Source organism: Notothenia coriiceps, unplaced genomic scaffold, assembly GCF_000735185.1.
Source record: "Notothenia coriiceps isolate Sejong01 unplaced genomic scaffold, NC01 NC01_scaffold00005557, whole genome shotgun sequence".
In the NCBI taxonomy this organism is placed as follows: domain Eukaryota; kingdom Metazoa; phylum Chordata; class Actinopteri; order Perciformes; family Nototheniidae; genus Notothenia; species Notothenia coriiceps.
This window is the reverse complement of record NW_011338258.1, coordinates 82,630-101,602: the sequence shown is the minus strand read 5'-3', so window position 1 is coordinate 101,602 and position 18,973 is coordinate 82,630. Positions and strand designations below refer to the sequence as shown.

Sequence of the window (18,973 nt, the reverse complement as noted above, 5' to 3'; positions counted from 1 at the left end):
ACATTTTATTCAGGCATGCTTCAGCAGCAACTCTGAAGCCCTCGGATTCTGAATATGACTCTGCACAAAGGTGTATTAAAGGAGATATAGGAATATGACACTCTTCATTGTGAGCTCCATGCTAAGGCTGGGTGGCCTCTTTCTCTGTGAGACATGATGGTTTTATTTATTTATACTGTCCTTAGTGTCTTTTTACCCTCTTACATTACGTTGTTGTTGTCTTTTAATTTGACCCTTATAAACTGGCTCAAACAATAGGATTAAGTTTCCGGTGGCGTCTGTTTTACTGAGCTTGGAAAATCATGCTCCCTTTTGTTCACCTGCAACCTAGAATAACATGCAGAACAATCTGAAGTTTAAATCAGGTTAAATCTAAAAAAATTCAATTAAAAAGGTTTTTCACTTCCAGTTGTTCTTGTTTTGGTGGTCTAATTGTCTTTAAATATTATTTCAGGGTTTTATAATTGTATTGATTTGTACTTTATAAATCCTTTTTCATTCAAGTGTATTACTCTTGTTTCTTGATGCATTGAGTTTTATTGTTTTACTTAGACATAATCTAAATGAGGTCTCTACTGAATTGAATGTGTTTCTGAATTAAATTAATGCATTTCCTGCTTCTCATGGTCTCACCACCAAACGGAGAAGGGGGGCGTCCGGTGCCTTGCTCAAGGGCACCACGGCAGGGCAGGAGCTGAACTGGGACCTCTCCAAGTTGCAGTCCACACTCCATATTTTAGGTCTGCTCAGGGACTTGAACCGGCGACCCTACAGCTACACTGACTGAGCCACTGCCGGACATATCACGTTCTTTGAAATAATTTTGTTTGCTACGAACCCTATATATAAGGCCTTTATATCTATGTGGACTATTCTCTTCCTTATTATTAATAATACAGGTCTATCCTTTTATTTTGCTCTGCAGCTACTGTCCATTACCCAAGCTTAACCCAGTTGTATTGTCTTCACATACGTTTGTAACTTTGATCACATGACATGAAGACCTCTGAAATGCCCTTGAGCAAGGCACTAAACCCCTTACTGCTGCTCAGTTACAAACTGTTTTGATTGTGTGTGTAAATAAATGTTTTTTTTGTTTTTTTCAGTGGACCGTGTGCATCGATTTTTACAAGCTCAAAACAGTGTTGTATTTGTTGCTCTATTAAAATAAAAGTAGAGTTAATTCAAATGTTTTTATTGTTTTGGTGTGTGGGGGTATAGCAGAGTAAGAGTTAGGAGACAGAACACCTGCAAAAGAAACACCATTATATGGCTTAACAGTAGACAATACATAGACTGAAAAAAGACAATTCAAATTAATAGATAATTAATAACAAGGTTGGGAAACAGTCAAAATACTTTACAGGCAGTTCAATCAGGAGAGACTTCATTTCGTTTAAAGAACATTTATTGACACATGCCATATGATAAATGTTAAGTATTTGGTGATTAGACCCCGATCCTGAAATCGTATATCTAAAGGGGGGATGCAGCGGTGAGCATATGGGAACATGGATTCAGCTGAGACATGATTGAGGATTCAGACCGAGATTTATGCAGTGAGGCAGAAATGTATATAAATGATATAGATAAGGAGCCTGACTGCGGCCGGGTATGAACTAGGAAAAGAGAAACCCCCAGCAAACGAATGTTTCTTAAACATTGTCGCCTTCGTCACGGAAAATGTGCGAACTGGCCCTGTATTCACACTGACTGTATGTCAGTCAATTGGCAACTATACTATACCCTGCTCTACCACTCCACTACAGGCCCCTCCAACATACGCCCCTATCCAATCAGTGCCCAAAATTGTAATGCCAGTTTTTTTTTCAATTCAAAACATCCAAACTATCCCTTAAGATGGTGCAGACTTTGAACAAGACAGCTACCCAGGAATTTGCTGCACAGAAAAAACATGACATTGTGGTTACAATCAAATTACATTGTTTTGTTATTGTGTTTTTCAGATAAATGAAGAATTTAATCGGATCGCCAGCAAAGACCTCCTGGGGACGTTCGGTGCAGCCTTTGACAAACATGTGCCTTGCCCGCTGAAACTATACCGGGCTAGGAAGGGAGTTTTTGGACAGAAGATGGAAGACCTCTTAGAAAAACTTGATGAGTGAGTGAAGTGCCTCAATCTAAGAGCTTGCAAAAGTGAAGGGGAAAATGGCCTGTCACTTGCTCAGCAGCCTAAGGAGACGGGTCCACCAAAGCCCTTTTCCCCCGTTTGAAAATATGAAATGCTCCTTCGCCTAACATTTTTAGAAGCAAAAACGCTTTGATGGAAAGGCTTCAGTAAAAATGGATGTTAAAAGTCATTGCTTGGTGTTCTTAGTTGGTGGAATTTGAGAACTATAACAGTATTTTTAATTTGTAAAAGTAGAAATTAAAATTGTCCGCAGGATTGCAGTTTTTGTTTTGTTTTGCCAGTCTTTTACTGGGATGTTACTGCGATCTGACCTGTTCTTTATCCTCCTCATTACTATACAGAAAGTCGGATTTTGTATACATTCATACGGCACTAAACTAATTTATATGTTTGTGTGTTTCCCACTGGGTAGTCAGGCTACTCCTTAGACATCCGGGCCTGCCCATTTGTGTCCGAGATGACACAACCAAGTTTCTTCTGGAGTGTTTGGTAAGTAATACTAACTGTAGGAAATAAACGTACACAATACAAGTAATATTGCTTAATGTAGCTTTAAAATGTTATGACCTCATATAGCTTATGCTAATCATTTTATGCATAATACTGAGCTCAGAGATGTTTTCACCTCATGAACCCGAGCGTGGTGAGTTCACCCAAAATTAAAAATAAATATCAGCGCTGTTTGAGCAACAGCCAACCCGATACAGCTGGCCATTGTTGTCTGGTGTTCTTTGTCAGAAAATACTTCTTTATAGAACTTGGCACAACAAGGTTGGTGGGTGATAGCAGCCGTGCTGTTGAGTTGCAATTATAACTTCCACAAGCTGAATGGTAAGACTCAGTGGCTTGGTGCTAAAGTTAGAATCACCTTCATTGAAGTTGATGATGCCGCCATATCACCAAATGTGTGAGACGTGGCTGTTGTGTTGGAAGGGACCATTGTACTGCATGAACTACCAGACCTCTCTACTGCCTTTGCATACCTCTTAGGCCTACTTTATGCAATGAAAATGGATTATCCAAAGGAGATGAGGTACACCTTTGAAGCCATTCAGACTTCTACATCTAAAGATGTACAAAATGTTAAATTTAAATTAAATCGTAATAATTAACTGAATAAATAATTGCTCTTTTTTTGTTTGTTCATTTTCAATGTTGATTGCAATCTTCAGCGTGACAATATCTCAATGTTGATTCAATTACTTTTTGCTATCTGATAATAACATTGTTTCAATGTTGATCATATCGTAATTGAATCAATATTGAATATGGGTTGAACTGTTATACAAATTGTACATATTATACATTATGGCACAAATCACTATACTCTTGAACTGTTACATGTGACATTCGGTAACATATTCATATGAAGCTCAGCTTCTTTCAGGAAGACTGGTATACATTCACTACACAGCTGCTTATAATCAGCTCATCACGGGCTTCCTGCTAATCTCAGCAGCCACAATCACAACCTTGTTACGCCACTGGTGCTAAATCTATTTGTTAGAATTGATTTGATCTTGGCTTAGATTACTTTGTGATCATTGACATGCGGTGCAGATTCCATACATGCCAAAAGCAACAGAGAGGTGAGCATTCAAAGCTACAGTCATAAAAGTTCAAAGAATAACGGTAATTTACCAATGATTTATAGAGATAATAAGTGTTAATGATTTAGAGGTTCAGTCGACAGAAACAGGAAACTAGCGGTTAGGACCTTAGGTAGAGACTCACACCAAAACTGATTCAATAAGCTTTGGGCGTGAGCACTGTGTAAACAGACTTTCCTGCTCGGATGTGTAGTGATCTTAGAGCTGAACTTATAAATATTTTAATATGGATCAAGTGTGTAATGTGAAACCCGGGAAATCACTTCACCGCACTACCCTTTTATTTTGTCGATGGTTTTAGCATCTTTCAACTCATTGTTTTAACTTACTTTACTCACTCCTAATTTAAAATATCCAAAGGCAAACATTGTTGAAATCTTGTAGGGTGACATATTTTCCTTTTTCAGGTGGAACTCAAATGTGGATGCACAGAAGCCTTGTGGTCATTAATCTGACTTTGTGAGACAACAAAGTTAATCTTCTTACATCTAATAGATTTACTGAAGTGTTGTAGCTTACTTATAAATCAAATCAATCAAATCAAGTTTTATTTATATAGCACATTTTTAAAACGATTTTTGGTTGAGCCAAAGTGCTGTACATACAATAAAAATACTTTACAATAAAAACACTTTACAACAAATACAACAGCACAAATAAAAAATCACACACATTGGGATGCAAGACGGTGGCTTTTTCTGATCACGGACGGACTGTGGTCGACACACGAAGGGGTTATAGAAGTGGAGAAGAAGGACGGGTCGGGACCGAAGGAAGAGATGGGGAGAGTGAGGAGATGGTCAGTGGCGCGAGGTCGGGCCATTTGCTCATTGTCGTGCGTCTCGTGTGTCTCATACGTTGTTACCTATGAATTCATTCATGTTTTATGAGAGTTTCCACATAACATATCACGTAGTTGCGGTCGACGTGCAAAGAGTGTCTGGATTTCGCTACTGCGCTGTAGTGAGGTAAAGACCGGACGTGACGGACCGAAGGGAGCCGAAGTCTTACTAAAATTGGAGAAAATAAACAAAAGATTTCTTGATTTGCCCGACCGAGGCCGATAATAGCAGCTTGAGGAGGTCAGCGATGTGAGTCGGTCTCGAAAATTTCAGCCGACTGTCGACACGACCTACACGGTTCTGGGTCGGAGTTTTGGACCTCCCGGGCCGTAGGAAGCGTCGTCGACCGGACTCGGGACCTTGTGAGACGGGGGTACACTCCCAGTCCGGGTCTGGATCCCAAAAAATTAAATGTGATTTTTGAGTGAAAGAAGAGAGACCGGAAGATCAGTCTCGCCTCGTTGCTGAGANGCGACTCCCTAGGGAGGGGTTCCAGGCACCTCCAGCTGGGAAGAGACCAACCAGGCCAGCGAAGAGATATAATCCCTCCACCTGGTCCTAGGTCTACCCCTTGGTCTCTTCCCAGCTGGAGGTGCCTGGAACCCCTCCCTAGGGAGTCGCCCAGGTGGCATCCTAACTAGGTGGCATCCTAACTAGGTGCCCTAACCACCTCAACTGGCTCCTTTCGACGCGAAGGAGGAGCGGTTCAACTCTGAGTCCCTCCCGGATGACTGAACTTCTCACCTTATCCCTAAGGGAGACACCAGCCACCCTGCGGAGAAAACCCATCTCGGCCGCTTGTATCTGGATCATAATCCATATAGATCGAATGGTTATGAAAGCTCTTGGAAAATAATCGCATTATTCTACAACACAGTTACGTTATAGAGTGGGCATCCAAACACACACACACACACACACACACACACACACACACACACACACACACACACACACACACACACACACACACACACACACACACACACTGTCCATCTTGAGGTAGTAGGTGATGGTCTCAGTGAGTGAGAAAAATAGACAAATGTACACCACCATGCTCCATCCCCAAACTGCAACCAAAGGAGGCACGCCATTCACCTCCACAACCTTTCCCGGGATAGGCATGCCAGTATGCAATGGAAACAGAGGTCAAAGGTCAAAATTAGGTTTCTCAAGATTGTTTTCTGACATCTAATAGAGGAGAATTAAAATTCCAGTGAAGTGAATATAGTTCAGTTGTCCACAAGCGAATAATTCCTTATCTTCGAGGACCACAATCATAGAGTGATTTCATCAGCTGTTCCAAAAACATTCTGTGGCAGGAAAGAGTGACGACGACTGCAATCAAGTTTCTTTCAGGTCAAATAGATTTCATGGCAAAGATCTTGATTGAAGCAACATTTATCAAAGTAGTGTTGTTTCCAGGGTGACGATGAATATCCTGTGAGCTGCTGAGCATCCATACTCATCAATGGTTCTCTGAAGGCTTTATCCACATTTGCAAAACAGAATGAAATGTTTTTGCTTCCCTCCTCTGAAATGTTCTACAGACCTCTGCCTCACATGCTTGTCCTGCTTTTTAACCACCAACAAATACTCTATTTAAACCCCTAGACAGACATATTGACATGTAGACGCGTAGAATAAATCAACAGCTACCCATATTCCCCTGACCTATGAACCCATAAACCCACAGGCTTACTCTTTCTATTCTGCACACACACACACACACACACACACACACACACACACACACACACACACACACACACACACACACACACACACACAGACACACACACACACGAACACACGCACACACATACACACGCACACATGCACACGCGCGCGCACACACACACACACACACACACACACAAACACACACACCGCTGACCTCAACCTGCAGGTATGAATAATCAGTACCTTTTGGGACTGTCTTTCTTCAGTTATGATTAAAACATATTTACAAAGTCGAACCCTGAATAAATAAATCATGAAGCTACAGAACAACACTGATTTGCATTTTTTTTTAATCTAGAAAAATGGCTTTCGGACACATGTAAAATACGACATGATGTTTAGAGGGACACATGAGCAAATTGATTTCCACATGCATGTCAGAGAAATGTTGTGATGTGTTTGTAAATATCTTTTGAGTTATGGTCTCGAAGGCTTCCATAACTTTCAGAAAAAAAGTAGTTGAATTAGCATATCTCAAACCTAGACTTTGACAATAATAGAAAGGGACACATCTCAAAGGAGAGGTTGATCCCATTCCAACCTAACATAGAGTCTAATTTAGTAAAAAAGAAAAGGTTATTTTCTCTGCATATAGGCCAAAAAAAACCTTCAAATTGTTTTCTCCAAAGAGCCTTTTAATGTGCAGCTGCTTTTTCAAGCTTTAAATTATTACATTAAACATGTGTTTTATCAGTGTGAGATGGCGGTGCTGGGGATTTCTTCACGGTATAACCATCATGCTAGTGAAAGCAAGTAGGTTACAGTGCCACCAAGTAGGAGGGTAAGCCACAACCTGAAATAAAACAGACGGGAAAAACACAAAGCATGTATTTACAGGTTCTCATTCTCACTAACATGGACTCGTACCAATAAAAACAACCAGGTGCCTACACAGACAGGTGCAGCATAAACTAACAGAAACCACAACATGAACAAACAGGTGCAGAAAAACTGGGAAAACAGGACACACTGAAGTAATATCCTCCTGGTTAAAATCTAGAAAATGTACTCAATAAGTAACTGTGAGCAGTGAAGTGCCCCTCAAACTCATGAAGTGTCCAAATCTAAGATAACCAAGTGGGTGAATATGGATGGAATATACAACTGCATTTAATACTCTATATACTGTATACAGCACAGTATAGTGCTTTAAGTTGGACATACATTTGTTATTGGATTTCAGTGTTTTTTCTATTTATATTGCTGTCATGTGACCCAATGTCTCCAATTCAACGTAGTATTGTATTACTACACTAGACAAGGAAAGAATATAGAAATTATGTTATGAAAATTCAGCAGTTTATTGAAAAGTCTCATTTGTTTTCAAAACCCTTCCATGTAATCTGACCTAATTAAATCAGTCAAACATCAATACAGCATTATAGTACTTAACTTGCAAGTAGGACATGCCTATTTTTATATGTTTATAGAGTTTTTCTATTTAATATGAACATTGTTGAAACAATTCTGAAGTTGTTTTTTATTGAAAAGCCACATTATGTTCAATAAACTACATGTCATGTGACCCATGACTCCAAATCAATGCAGTATTCTATTACTACACTGGGCAAGTAGAACACAACTCTTGTTATTGGATTTTAGTGCTTCTTATATTTCATTTCAGTATTTTTCATAAAAGAGCTGACGTTTTTATTTATTTAATAGCTTTCACATCATGTGACCCGATGACTCCAAATCAATGCATAATTGTATTGCTACACTGCACACTTAAGGCACGTTTCTTATAGAATATTAAATATCTTGCATTATTCAAACTAACATCTCCCTGTGTTATAATTAGCAGATTAACAATTTCAATGTTATTGTTTTGTTTGTGTTGCATTGTAAGGCTAAGTAGCATTGAACTTGCCCTTATATACTATATTACTAATATAAAGTTGTATATGTCATCCCCTGTGTTATTCACTTAATTTTCTGTTAAAGTATATTGAATTGAATTGATGCATACTTCACTTCTTTCTTTCTAGAAATAACTTGATTTTACCAGAGTGATCTCATATTGAGTGGTGGGATTTAGCTTAAATATTTGTCTAATAGGGATTTATCTTTTTCCAGGGTGTTGCTACACATCACAACGTGTTACAATATAAATATAGAGTCGGAAATAACTCTAATATCGTAAAGAATGCCGGCAGAATATGAACTCCTCCGGTTATGTGATCTTAGCCCACCCCCCTGTCTGCCGGTAAGTGGTATGACCGGCAGCATTAAGTACGGGAACGCTGTGTAACTTCCACTGACATCAGCAGAAACCGGCACAGCGAGCAGACACATAGGTCACCGAAACACCCCGAAACAAAGCGAAAATGGAGTGGACCCCAATGGAAATCAACCCCGAGGTAAGGGGAAATAACTCTGTGTTGTATTGTTTGTAAACCGTAACGTTTTCATGGACGAAATACTCAGTTGTGGTTTCTGTTTATTTTGTTTCAGATGCTGAACAAGGTAACTAACAAACGGTTGGTGACGTAAACGTTAACAGTTTGATTCAACCGTCAGGTAAGTTTGATATTAGCTAGCTCCTTATAAGGGCAGTTTAACCGTTTGTGAGACGAACGTTAAAACCACGTTGCAGACACGCCATTAAAACAAAGATAATATGGCGAACGTGAATTGTAGCGTTAAAGGTAAATGTGGTAGTCATGTAGAAAACAACAGGAGACGCTTTTATCGGATTTCATGAGCGGCAGCATCATCTCCAGTGTCTAGGCTACAGGGTGTGGTCTGGCTGGAGCAGCACAACGCAGCATCTTCCCTCAGAGGGGATCATGTATACATCTCGCATCTGAAACATCAACTCCTTCACCTCCATTTGAGCTATCGTGTTGTGTTTATTTTCCTTGCTGTGTGTTCCAGATGATGAGCAAGCTAGGCGTGGGTGAGAACTGGCGCTTTGTTGACGTGCTGGGGCTGGAGAGTGAGCAACTGTCCGCCGTCCCAAAGCCATGCTGTGCCATGATGCTGCTCTTCCCACTGACACAACAGGTAATAATGGGGTGGTGGCGACTACTTCCCGGAAGCGAAGGGTGGGGTGACTCTGAGATGCAGGGAGGGCATGGATGAGACTGAGAGGGAGGAAAGGGCTGGTTAAGAATGGGTAGAATAGGATATGCTCGGATGATGTGAAGAACATGAGTCAGCTTATACTTACCCTTTTTTCATCATCCTTTCATAACTACATTGTATTATTCTCAGATTTGATTGTATTATTTCATTATGTTTTTCCTCTCTTAAACCCTTTATTATACCAACCCTTCATTGGAGCCAGGCCACATCCCTGTGCCCAACAGCTGAAATATACCAACAAATAACAATTAATATAATTTTCAACTGATCAAACTTATCAATTGCTCTACAAATTATGACACATATTGTGAAAAATCACAATTTTCTTGAAAGATTAAGAGGTGTATTCAAATGCCTTGTTTATTTCAAAACAAGTAAATATATAATGAGAAATCCTTTAAATGTTAATTTAAGATAATTTGCTTTATAAATGACTGAATTAAGTAATTGTGATCTTAATACAAATGCACATTTGAAGTGGCATATTTTTGCTTCACCCTGGGTTTGCATGGACAGAAGACCATGACCATACTCCTATCTGCCAAACATGCCCATACGTTATTTGTCTGTCTTGCAGCATGAGTCTTTCAGGAAGCAGCAGACCGACAAGGTTGCAGATAGCTCTGAGGTTTATTTCCTGAAGCAGACAGCAGTTAATTCCTGTGGCACCATCGCCCTGCTGCATGCTGTGGCCAACAACAAGAGCAAGCTGACATTTGGTGAGTTCAGATCGCAAAGGAACTGGTATTATAGTTAGTGCAAAACAACACTTATCTTTATAGATATTACAAAATACTTATTTATAAAAGGTGCTCACTGCTGTCTGTTAGTATAAATGACTCGGCAGTTTATATTCCAAGTGCCAAGATTTTGTTGTTTTTTTTTTTTTTAAATATCACCCATACCTAATTTAGTCTTAATTTTTTTTAGAATAGAGATAATGCCAAAATTACACCACATTTTGTTAGAACTGAAAATCAAATTTCGAAAAACGGTGGAAAATTGTCATTCTAGACAGTGATGTGGGAACAGCTCCGTAAGTCAGGTGTAGACCAGTATAATAATTATATAATCTGTATTACTAGTAGTGTAATTAAGTGTGGCAGGTTGCGATTTGAATTAGGGATCAATTAATTTATTTCTTATTGCGTTTGATGCTGTTTTGGGTCTCTTCAGAAAGTGACTCTGCCCTGAAGAAGTTTCTAGATGAGACTGCAAACATGTCTGCTGATGACCGTGCCAAACATCTGGAGAAGAACCAGGTGAGATAAACATACACACTGTGGAAGCTGCTTATGTTCTTCTGTTAGCTGAATTCAAAAGAATAGAGATTTGGATGGATACATGTTGGAAAAGTATTTTAACTTACTCATCATCAAATAACACTTCAACTGCATTTACTACATTTTAAAAACAACAACAAATGTAAGCCCAAATCAAACACCCAATTTCTGTTAGTACCTACATGTTTTGTTTTGTCCACTTGGGGGCGGCAGACATCGTTAAATCTCTGTCACTATAAAGGCCAGCCTGATAACGGCTTTAAAAATGCTTGAATTTTGTTACACAATGAACGATTACAAATGTGTGCCATTTAAAAAAAAAAAAAAAAATTCAACAAGTTATTATTTTGAAGTTACATATCTGATTGTCATTTGAAACATCTGAACATGTGTATTTAATAAAAATAAAAAAAAGATCAGTTTTAAAGGTATTTAACTGACGCATGTTTGTTTCTCCTACAGGCAATCTATGAGGCTCACAATGAGGTTGCCGTGCAGGGCCAGTGCAGGGTAAGATATCCAAACGCAATATCCTCTACAGTAGGGCTGAGCAATTAATCGTATTTTAATCTCGATTACGATTTTGGCTTGCAACTATTACGAAAACAACGTAATCGAAATAAAACGATTATTTTATTGGTTTTTCAGTTGAATTATACTTAAAGTTCAGAGTTATCAACTGTTAAAAACATACTCTTCACATTTTTTTTTCAATAAATGGATGTTTTCAAAATAAATGGATAATCGTTTTTAATAATCAATTATTGACCAAAATAATCGTAATTATGATTTTTGCCATCATCGAGCAGCCCTACTCTACAGTACATATGGCCTACATTGTTAGCCACTTTTTAAAGTAGTAAATTCACTAAATTTGAATTATTCATGTGACACAGCTGACACATGCCACAGTTGAAGACATTCCAATCTGTTTCCCCATACACTGATAACGCTGAATACAAAGAATAATTATCAGAAAAAGATATACTTTTCAGTTTAACGTGTTTCCCAATATGCACTCTTTCTTTCTTGATAGCCCATTTGTGTGCTCTCTCTCTTTATGTAACAATATTTACTCTGAATTAATTCCTCATATCTTAATTTCCCAGCCGGAAGCTGACAAAGTCAACTTCCACTTTATTGCCTTTGTCAATGCAAATGGACAACTTCATGAATTTGGTAAGCATTTCAACTCCTTATGCACACTCTTCTGTGTTTTTTTTTTTCATGTCTTTGATCCTAAAATATATGATCTGTTTTTTAAGATGGAAGAATGAATGGACCAGTGAAGCATGGAGATACCAAAGATGGGTCATTTATTACGGTAGGCAAAACTATAACCATTTACATTGTGTAGCCATTCTGGATTCGTTGGTATGTCATTGTGAGCCCAGTTCCTTTTATGCTTGTGATCTGTGATGAGTCATGGTATTAGACTGGAATAGGGAGTGGCCATTTCCGAGTATCTTGACTCAATCAATAAACTTGGCTAATGCACGCTCTCACATCTCCTATAGGGATCATAAAAAATATGGGGACTGGTAGGAAGATTGGTAGACATTTTAAACATTACTTTTCTACAAGAATCTCAATGTAATGATGATTTAAGCAATGCCAACCACCAAGTAACTTTGTAAGCCAAGACTGGTTGTTAAATGTTAGGTGAATAATGCATTTTTTCTCTCTGAGAATCATAGTGAATATGACTGATACAACTGCAAAAACAATCCGTCTGAAAGAGTGCAGTTAAATTCATCTAAAGTGTCGAGAAATTGTCGCATAAAACCACCACATGATGGCGCTACATGCATTAGAAATGAAATCACAACATTAAATGTTCATATGATGTATTGGCTATCATGTAAAGAAATAAGTATAAACCCTTAGCAATAGTAGAGATACCTTCATAGATACATAAAAGATAATGGGAGAAAAAAGTTGCAGACTTGAATTTACAGCTTCTATTTAGTGTCATCGATTATATGAAATGTTGATATACAGTATTTATGAAGTGTAACAATCATTTTAGGGCTGCTTCTGGTAATACTGTAAACACGCTTTTAAAAGAACGGTACAAAATGTTTTACGACTCCAACCATATTTAATCACACCAACCCCCTTTTATATTATTCATATTTGATTAATGGTACCCAGCCCTACTGGGAATTATAAAGATATTGGCAGTAAAATGAACCCGGATATTAAAAGATCCTCCTTCTTAGGACAGTCTTTCCTTCATGGCTACTAACATCAGATGTCTTTAGTGTAGTGTAGTAAAAGTAGTTCTGGTGTATAGTGATACAAATAACTTTAACCTTGAGTAGAAGTACATTATCGTAAATTACATGCAAGTTTTATTTGCCTAATCTTTTTTTTAACTTGTAATCCATGCACAGGATGCGTCTAAGGTGTGCCGTGGATTCATGGAGAGAGAGCAAGGCGAGGTCCGTTTCTCTGCGGTTGCTCTCTGTCAGAGTTAAATGTTCGGTAGGACACAACCAAATTGTAAACCAAAATGTCCTGAAGCATTCACATGGCCACATTCAGCCGGCACCCAGAACAACCTGTGAACACACACACATCTGCAGACACTATGCACTGTAAAGCACACATTGTTGCCACATAAAGTACTTTCATCTCATGAACAAAGCATTCTTTAGCACATGTACACATACACACAAGGACACCATCTAACCCTTTTGTTCTGATGAAACTAATTGATACAAGCTAGCTAAACCTTTTTATGTGATATCATTCAGCAATGGGAATTGTAAAACATGAGGTTAGACCTCACCTCACAACTGCTTCTATGTGTCTTTTTGCAACTTGTTTTATATGTATTCATTGGTGCATCAGTGTCAAACTCTCAACACTGATGCTTACATAAATACCTTTTGTGCCAATAACTAGAATAAAGACGAGTGGGAAGGAAAAGGCAGAAAACATTTGCCTGTTTTTCTGAAAGCATTTAGTTCAGTTTAAAAGGATCTGACATTCCTCAGAACAGCCCAAATGTATCCGTAGGAGTAATTTAACCATTGTTAGGAGAATGCATGCAACCCTGGTTTTGAGTGGCATTTGTTCTTGGGTGACACTTCTCTGTAAATTGAGAATTTAAACCTCAAATTGGTGGTGGTGGATACCAGTTGTTAACCTATGTTTTCAGAAATTATTACAAGAGAATGTTGTTTGCACTTATTTTGAAATGGATTTTCTCTTAACAATGTAAAAATAGTCAAATACATTGTAAGTGTGCAAGTTTGACACATACAATACAAAACTTCAAAACACTGTAGGAACCATCGAAATAAAGTGTTCTATATTGGGGTGTTGTCGAGCTAGGCTGTGCTACAATTGTTTAACTTCCTGCACCGTTTTAATACTATGTTGCTGTAGTTCTGTTGGTGATGCAGCTGTGGGAATTCATTAAAGCAACCATTAGACTTAAATGTGTCGGCTGGTCTCTTTCTTTCTCTTCCTTCAAAACCCAATATTCAACCTTTTTTATTTGACCTCCTCCAGTTCCCAGTCGGCATTTTAGTTGAAACTTCTTTCACGCTCGTGTCATATAAGGTGATGAAGTGGTTAATGCCATGCAGCCCTCACAGCTGGGGGTTCATCCTGACTAGTGCTGGCTGCAGTTCAGCTGCAAAGAGATGAAACGGGAGGAGGATGACTGAAGAGTTGTTGATAGTCTGTTCAGTCTACTCATCACTGCTGACACAAGACCTTTCTCTGGGTTGAAAAGAGCATGCACAGTGTGATGTACAGTATAAGGCTCTAAAATACAGAGACATATCTATATTTTTAGGAAAGTGGGTATGGAAGTAAAAAGGGTACCACTGGTCTCCCCTTTAACTTTTCTTTCAAAATGGTCAGAAAATAGAGGTTAACCCTGCTGTTTTAAAAAGGTCACATTTTCATCCAATACTAAAGGGCAGCAGCTATCAACACAAATGGACTCTCAAATATCAATAGCACTGATTGCTTACAACACTGCTGAGGACTGCCAAGCTATTATTCTGTTGTCAGTTTGTTTTTAGTGCTATAGATTGTTCTAGCTTCTTCTAAATTATGATGAAACAAATCTCTCAGAAGCTGTCTTATCATACATGGGGCATTCTTATTTTTAGCAACTTAAGGCAAAGCTGTAAGACAGTGAGGTCATAATGTTGCCTTTAAGTATCCATTGGGTACAGAGCACACACTACTGTGTTGTGGGACAGCTTCATAATATTTTGCCCAGACAAAACACAACTGTCTTTGCATCATTGAAGCAAATAAATAAGAGAAAAAAATGTGGATATTTAAATATTTTGTGTGGGTCCCTATCAAAACACAGAACAACATTTGCATTTTACGAGTTTATTTTTGAAAAGTTATATGCAATTAATTAAATTAACTCAGGCCCTTGAGAGTCTCAGGGCCTGGGGGTAGATGCTTCTTTATTAATTGAATAATTAATTAAACAAATACAACATAGGCCCAGCTTCAAATAATTTAGGCTTTTTGTTGAATGTTTGAAATCTGAGGTCTTTTATTGACTCAAATTGAGCAATAACCCGTGAAAGCTCTACGTTTTTAAATGTCATTGTAACATTTCTATAAATCTTTGAAACCAGTGGACTTCTAATACTCTGGTAAGCATACAGCAAATCTCCTGAAACTGTCAATTGCAGCTGACGCAGGAGAAATAACGGGACATGTTTTTCAGTCTCTCTCCCTCTCTTCCCTCTATCTCTTTCTATATCTCTCGACCTCCCCCGCATAGATTCCTGTCTGCGCGTGCATGTCCCTTCTGAAATGCGCGGCAGCGGCCTCGCGCAGCGTCGCCTACAGGAATCATTATTTTTAGCGCCTGGCTCGTGTTGCAGTGTCGGGGTCGCAAGAAGCTTTTCTCTCCATCTCTGTTCAATTGGAGCAGGACTCGCAAACTGCGAGTTTTTGCACGAGAGAGCTACGCAACGCGCTGACTGCGTGAAGTTGCGGGTCGGTCGATGTTTGAAAGCGAGGAGGGGGATAACAGACTGACAGAGCAGGGGGGGGGAGCACCAACATATCGTGTCCCCATTTCACCAGCGTCCGATACACTCTCCGGTGCTCGTTTAACGGACAGCCAGGAGATGGCTAGCCCCACAGCAGGTCGAGAAGTCCCGGATGCTTCACCGCAGGACGAGCCGGAGGCGTCGGCTCAGCCCCATCCCGAACCAGCCTGTCTGGAGGCTCAGAAATGGATAGAGGTGAGTGAAAAGACGCTCCGGGAGGCTCACGGGCCTGCTGCTACAGCACCGCGGGACAGACACGTCCATTACTGGGGGATATAAATACATAGAGCACCGGTGCACCGTCACCTGTTGTGGGAACGATGCAGTGTCGGGTTACCGTGTGGGACAACGGCTCTGTATGTGTGGACAAACGTAAAAGTTTTAACATATGTGTGTGTCCTGGCGTTATTTAACACACACACCAGTAACGTGGGGGGCTTAAAGCAAGGACAGAGCTAGAAAAAAACAGAAAAGTAAAATTAAATCTCATAAAGTAGCCATTATGTACCGTTTGTTTTGATGTTTTTACTTGCTCGGTGGTGTAACGCCCCCTTTCTCCGGTTGAGAGGGGATTCCGGTTGCCATAGTGATAAAACCGGGCCAGCACTTAGCACTAGATGCTGTAGCGTTGATCCCATCGAATGAGATTATTATTCGGGGTTTGCTGCATCGCTTCTTCCACCACCATCATCTGCTTGGATAAAAACGTCTCTCTCTGTGAGCCAGAGCGGTGAATCATGATTTTGCCCTGTGGAGCTGAGTTATGGTGACCTATTTTCTGCCGTCCCTGCTTCAGGCTATAGCTACCTGCCAACTAGCATCTCAGCTTTGGGTAATAAAGTCTGGAAGTACAACAAAAATGAGCTCTAAAGCTCTAAACTGAGTTTTGGCTTCAGCTTCACACGGTAGATGTGTTTTCACAGGACTCCCACTATCTCCATCCATACAAGCTGTGGTAGATTGCAGAGAGTGAGATGGATAGTTATATTACAATCTGAATTGCAGTTATTGCAAGACTGCAAACACCTTGACACAGAGTTAGAATTGTTGTAAAATAGATAAAGATAGAATGATTCTTTCCATTGTCAAAGAAGTAGAAAGGTGAAAATATTCATGACTGAAAATAACAAACACTTATGAAACAAATGTATGATTGATTATTCAACAACAATGTGTTTGCAGAGGACATTTCGGATTAAATGTTGAAAAGGTTATGGCACTGATTTGAAGGAATTAAACGCTCTTCTGCTTGTGGATATTTTTTTATAAAAAAAGGATAACAAAGATTTCTTATATATTCCAGTTTGAAGGATAAAGTTTTCCAAACATCGCAAAAACATAAAGTGCTTTCCTATAACCTTAAACGTTTTCAAAATCCAAGATATAGAGCAAATTAAAAGAGATTTATTTAGATATAAAATGAAAAAAATGTTTTTATTGATAAAACTAATATTTATGTTATTTAAAAGAAATATCTAATTAAATTATAAAAAGGCCTTGGTTTTAAAAACATTTAGTTTAAAGCGTAAGAATAATAGAATTGGTAGTCTGCATTTCTTTGGGGGGCATTCCTAGTCAATCAGAAGTACAATTGACCTCTTACATGACATCCCTCTTAAATGAAGTTCATCTTGCTCCCAGTCAAAGCGTTGTGGTCTTTTGGATCCCAAAAAAACGTTATTAACAGGTTTTGTTACCAGGAAGGGGACCATAAGCACATTTTGGTCTGCATTTAAAAATAATCAATGCTAGTAGTCTAGGTCAAAGTTGCTCTAGGTCTTATTCTCTCCTGTAGTGTATTCCTCTTGCTTTGTCGTCCTGCTGCCTCCTAATTCTCCAGTTATTTAAAGTCCGGTCAGGCCGACTCTATTTCTAGTGGTGTATTTATGCACTTTCACAGGTGTGGATGATTCAGGGTTAAACACGCCACCCTACGCTCCATGCTGCATTTTCAGTTTGTGTGCCTCTCTCTAAGAGTATGCAAAGTGTATTCACTCACACAAATGTCAATCAGCTATGCATGATACAGCTCACACACTCCTCAGACACGCCCCGGTTGGGTGACACTGGTCACTATGGGAACATAACATGCGGCCTCTCAGGTGTCACTGTTTCCAGGGGGAGCAGTAGGCAATCTATCACCACATGACCAGAGCAGGAAATGACACGGGTACAGACAAGACCTTTCTATCTGTTTATAGACGAGACAAGGCAGGATTAGACTGTCTCAAAGCTGATGCACACCATCGACTGTGCTTAAACCTGGTGGATGTGTCATTGATTGAGCTGATTAAAGTTGGACATGCTTAGAGGAAACATAACGTAAACTTTGGTGACAGCAGCTAACCTCTGCTGTCACCGGCATACAGTACATAGCGGGTGAGGTCAGTCACACAGGGGAATAGATGGACCAAAGAATATATTTGTGTGTGTGCCAGATGCCACAGCTGTCTGTCCGAGGCAGATTAACTCCAATGGTCGCAGACAGCCAGCTGTGTCCGCACAAGAGAGAGAGAGAGAGAGAGTGTGAGAGCAGGGATTCATGGGATTTTCCATGCATTAAATGTTGTATGAAAGAATGTGGAATAAGGATGGGATAGACTTACTGTTCGCACAGATGTCTTTCATGCCTCAGTGATTTTTGAAGTTTTTGTGTTGCCAAAATACTTGCAGTTTCCCACGGATAAAACGACACATCTTGGCATGGTGCAGATTTCATGAGCATTACTTCAGGTTGTGTTGTATTAAAAAAAAGTGTTACGCTTAACTTTACTTCATTTAGGATGCAAAGGACACTGAAATGTACATAAACAGACTCCTAGTGGGGGAAATAACATACCTACTTTTTCGATTAAGTGTATTTTGTACTTATCTCAGAAGTTAAATAAAGATTCAATTACAAATTACATTTGACTTCATTTCTATGCGCAGAGTGACATATTTGTATATTAAAGGTCACTATCTTATTTTTCCCCGTTTTGTATATTATCATTGATTTAAAAATACAAAATAACATGCCATGGTTACGTTATGATAGCTCCTACATATCACATGTAACTAAACATTTTAGTGTACTTTTACCACAAATTCATTTGACTGTGATATAGTACAGTAAGTGTGCTCAGAGGAAGTACTCTGGTTCCTCATGTTGAACAGATATTCATTATCTGGTGGTTTCTAGTGTCCAATCACTGGTTATTTTCTCCAGATT

At 39.2% G+C, this 18,973-nt stretch overlaps 2 protein-coding genes across 3 annotated transcripts in view; both read left to right on the top strand.

Annotated features, from left to right (window-relative positions):
• The first annotated feature begins 8,592 nt into the window (after positions 1 to 8,592).
• Positions 8,593 to 14,166, top strand: uchl1 (ubiquitin carboxyl-terminal esterase L1 (ubiquitin thiolesterase)). 2 transcript variants are annotated; one of them, XM_010768298.1, is made up of 9 exons: positions 8,593 to 8,707; positions 8,802 to 8,813; positions 9,225 to 9,353; positions 10,012 to 10,153; positions 10,611 to 10,696; positions 11,180 to 11,227; positions 11,827 to 11,896; positions 11,983 to 12,041; positions 13,114 to 14,166. In XM_010768298.1, exons 1-9 carry the CDS (start codon positions 8,675 to 8,677, stop codon positions 13,195 to 13,197), a joined length of 663 nt encoding a protein of 220 aa, XP_010766600.1. In that variant the 5' UTR covers positions 8,593 to 8,674; the 3' UTR covers positions 13,198 to 14,166. The 2 variants fall into 2 exon arrangements, with proteins under 2 accessions (XP_010766600.1, XP_010766601.1); XM_010768299.1 differs by having other exon boundaries at positions 8,597 to 8,707; positions 8,802 to 8,867.
• Positions 14,167 to 15,524: 1,358 nt separating this feature from the next.
• LOC104942990 (LIM and calponin homology domains-containing protein 1-like) overlaps positions 15,525 to 18,973 on the top strand; it is a 28,239-nt gene continuing 24,790 nt past the window's right edge. Inside the window, exon 1 of the mRNA XM_010768302.1 lies at positions 15,525 to 15,957. Coding sequence (XP_010766604.1) covers positions 15,715 to 15,957 — 243 coding nt within the window. The 5' untranslated portion in view covers positions 15,525 to 15,714. The remainder of the gene's footprint in view (positions 15,958 to 18,973) is intronic.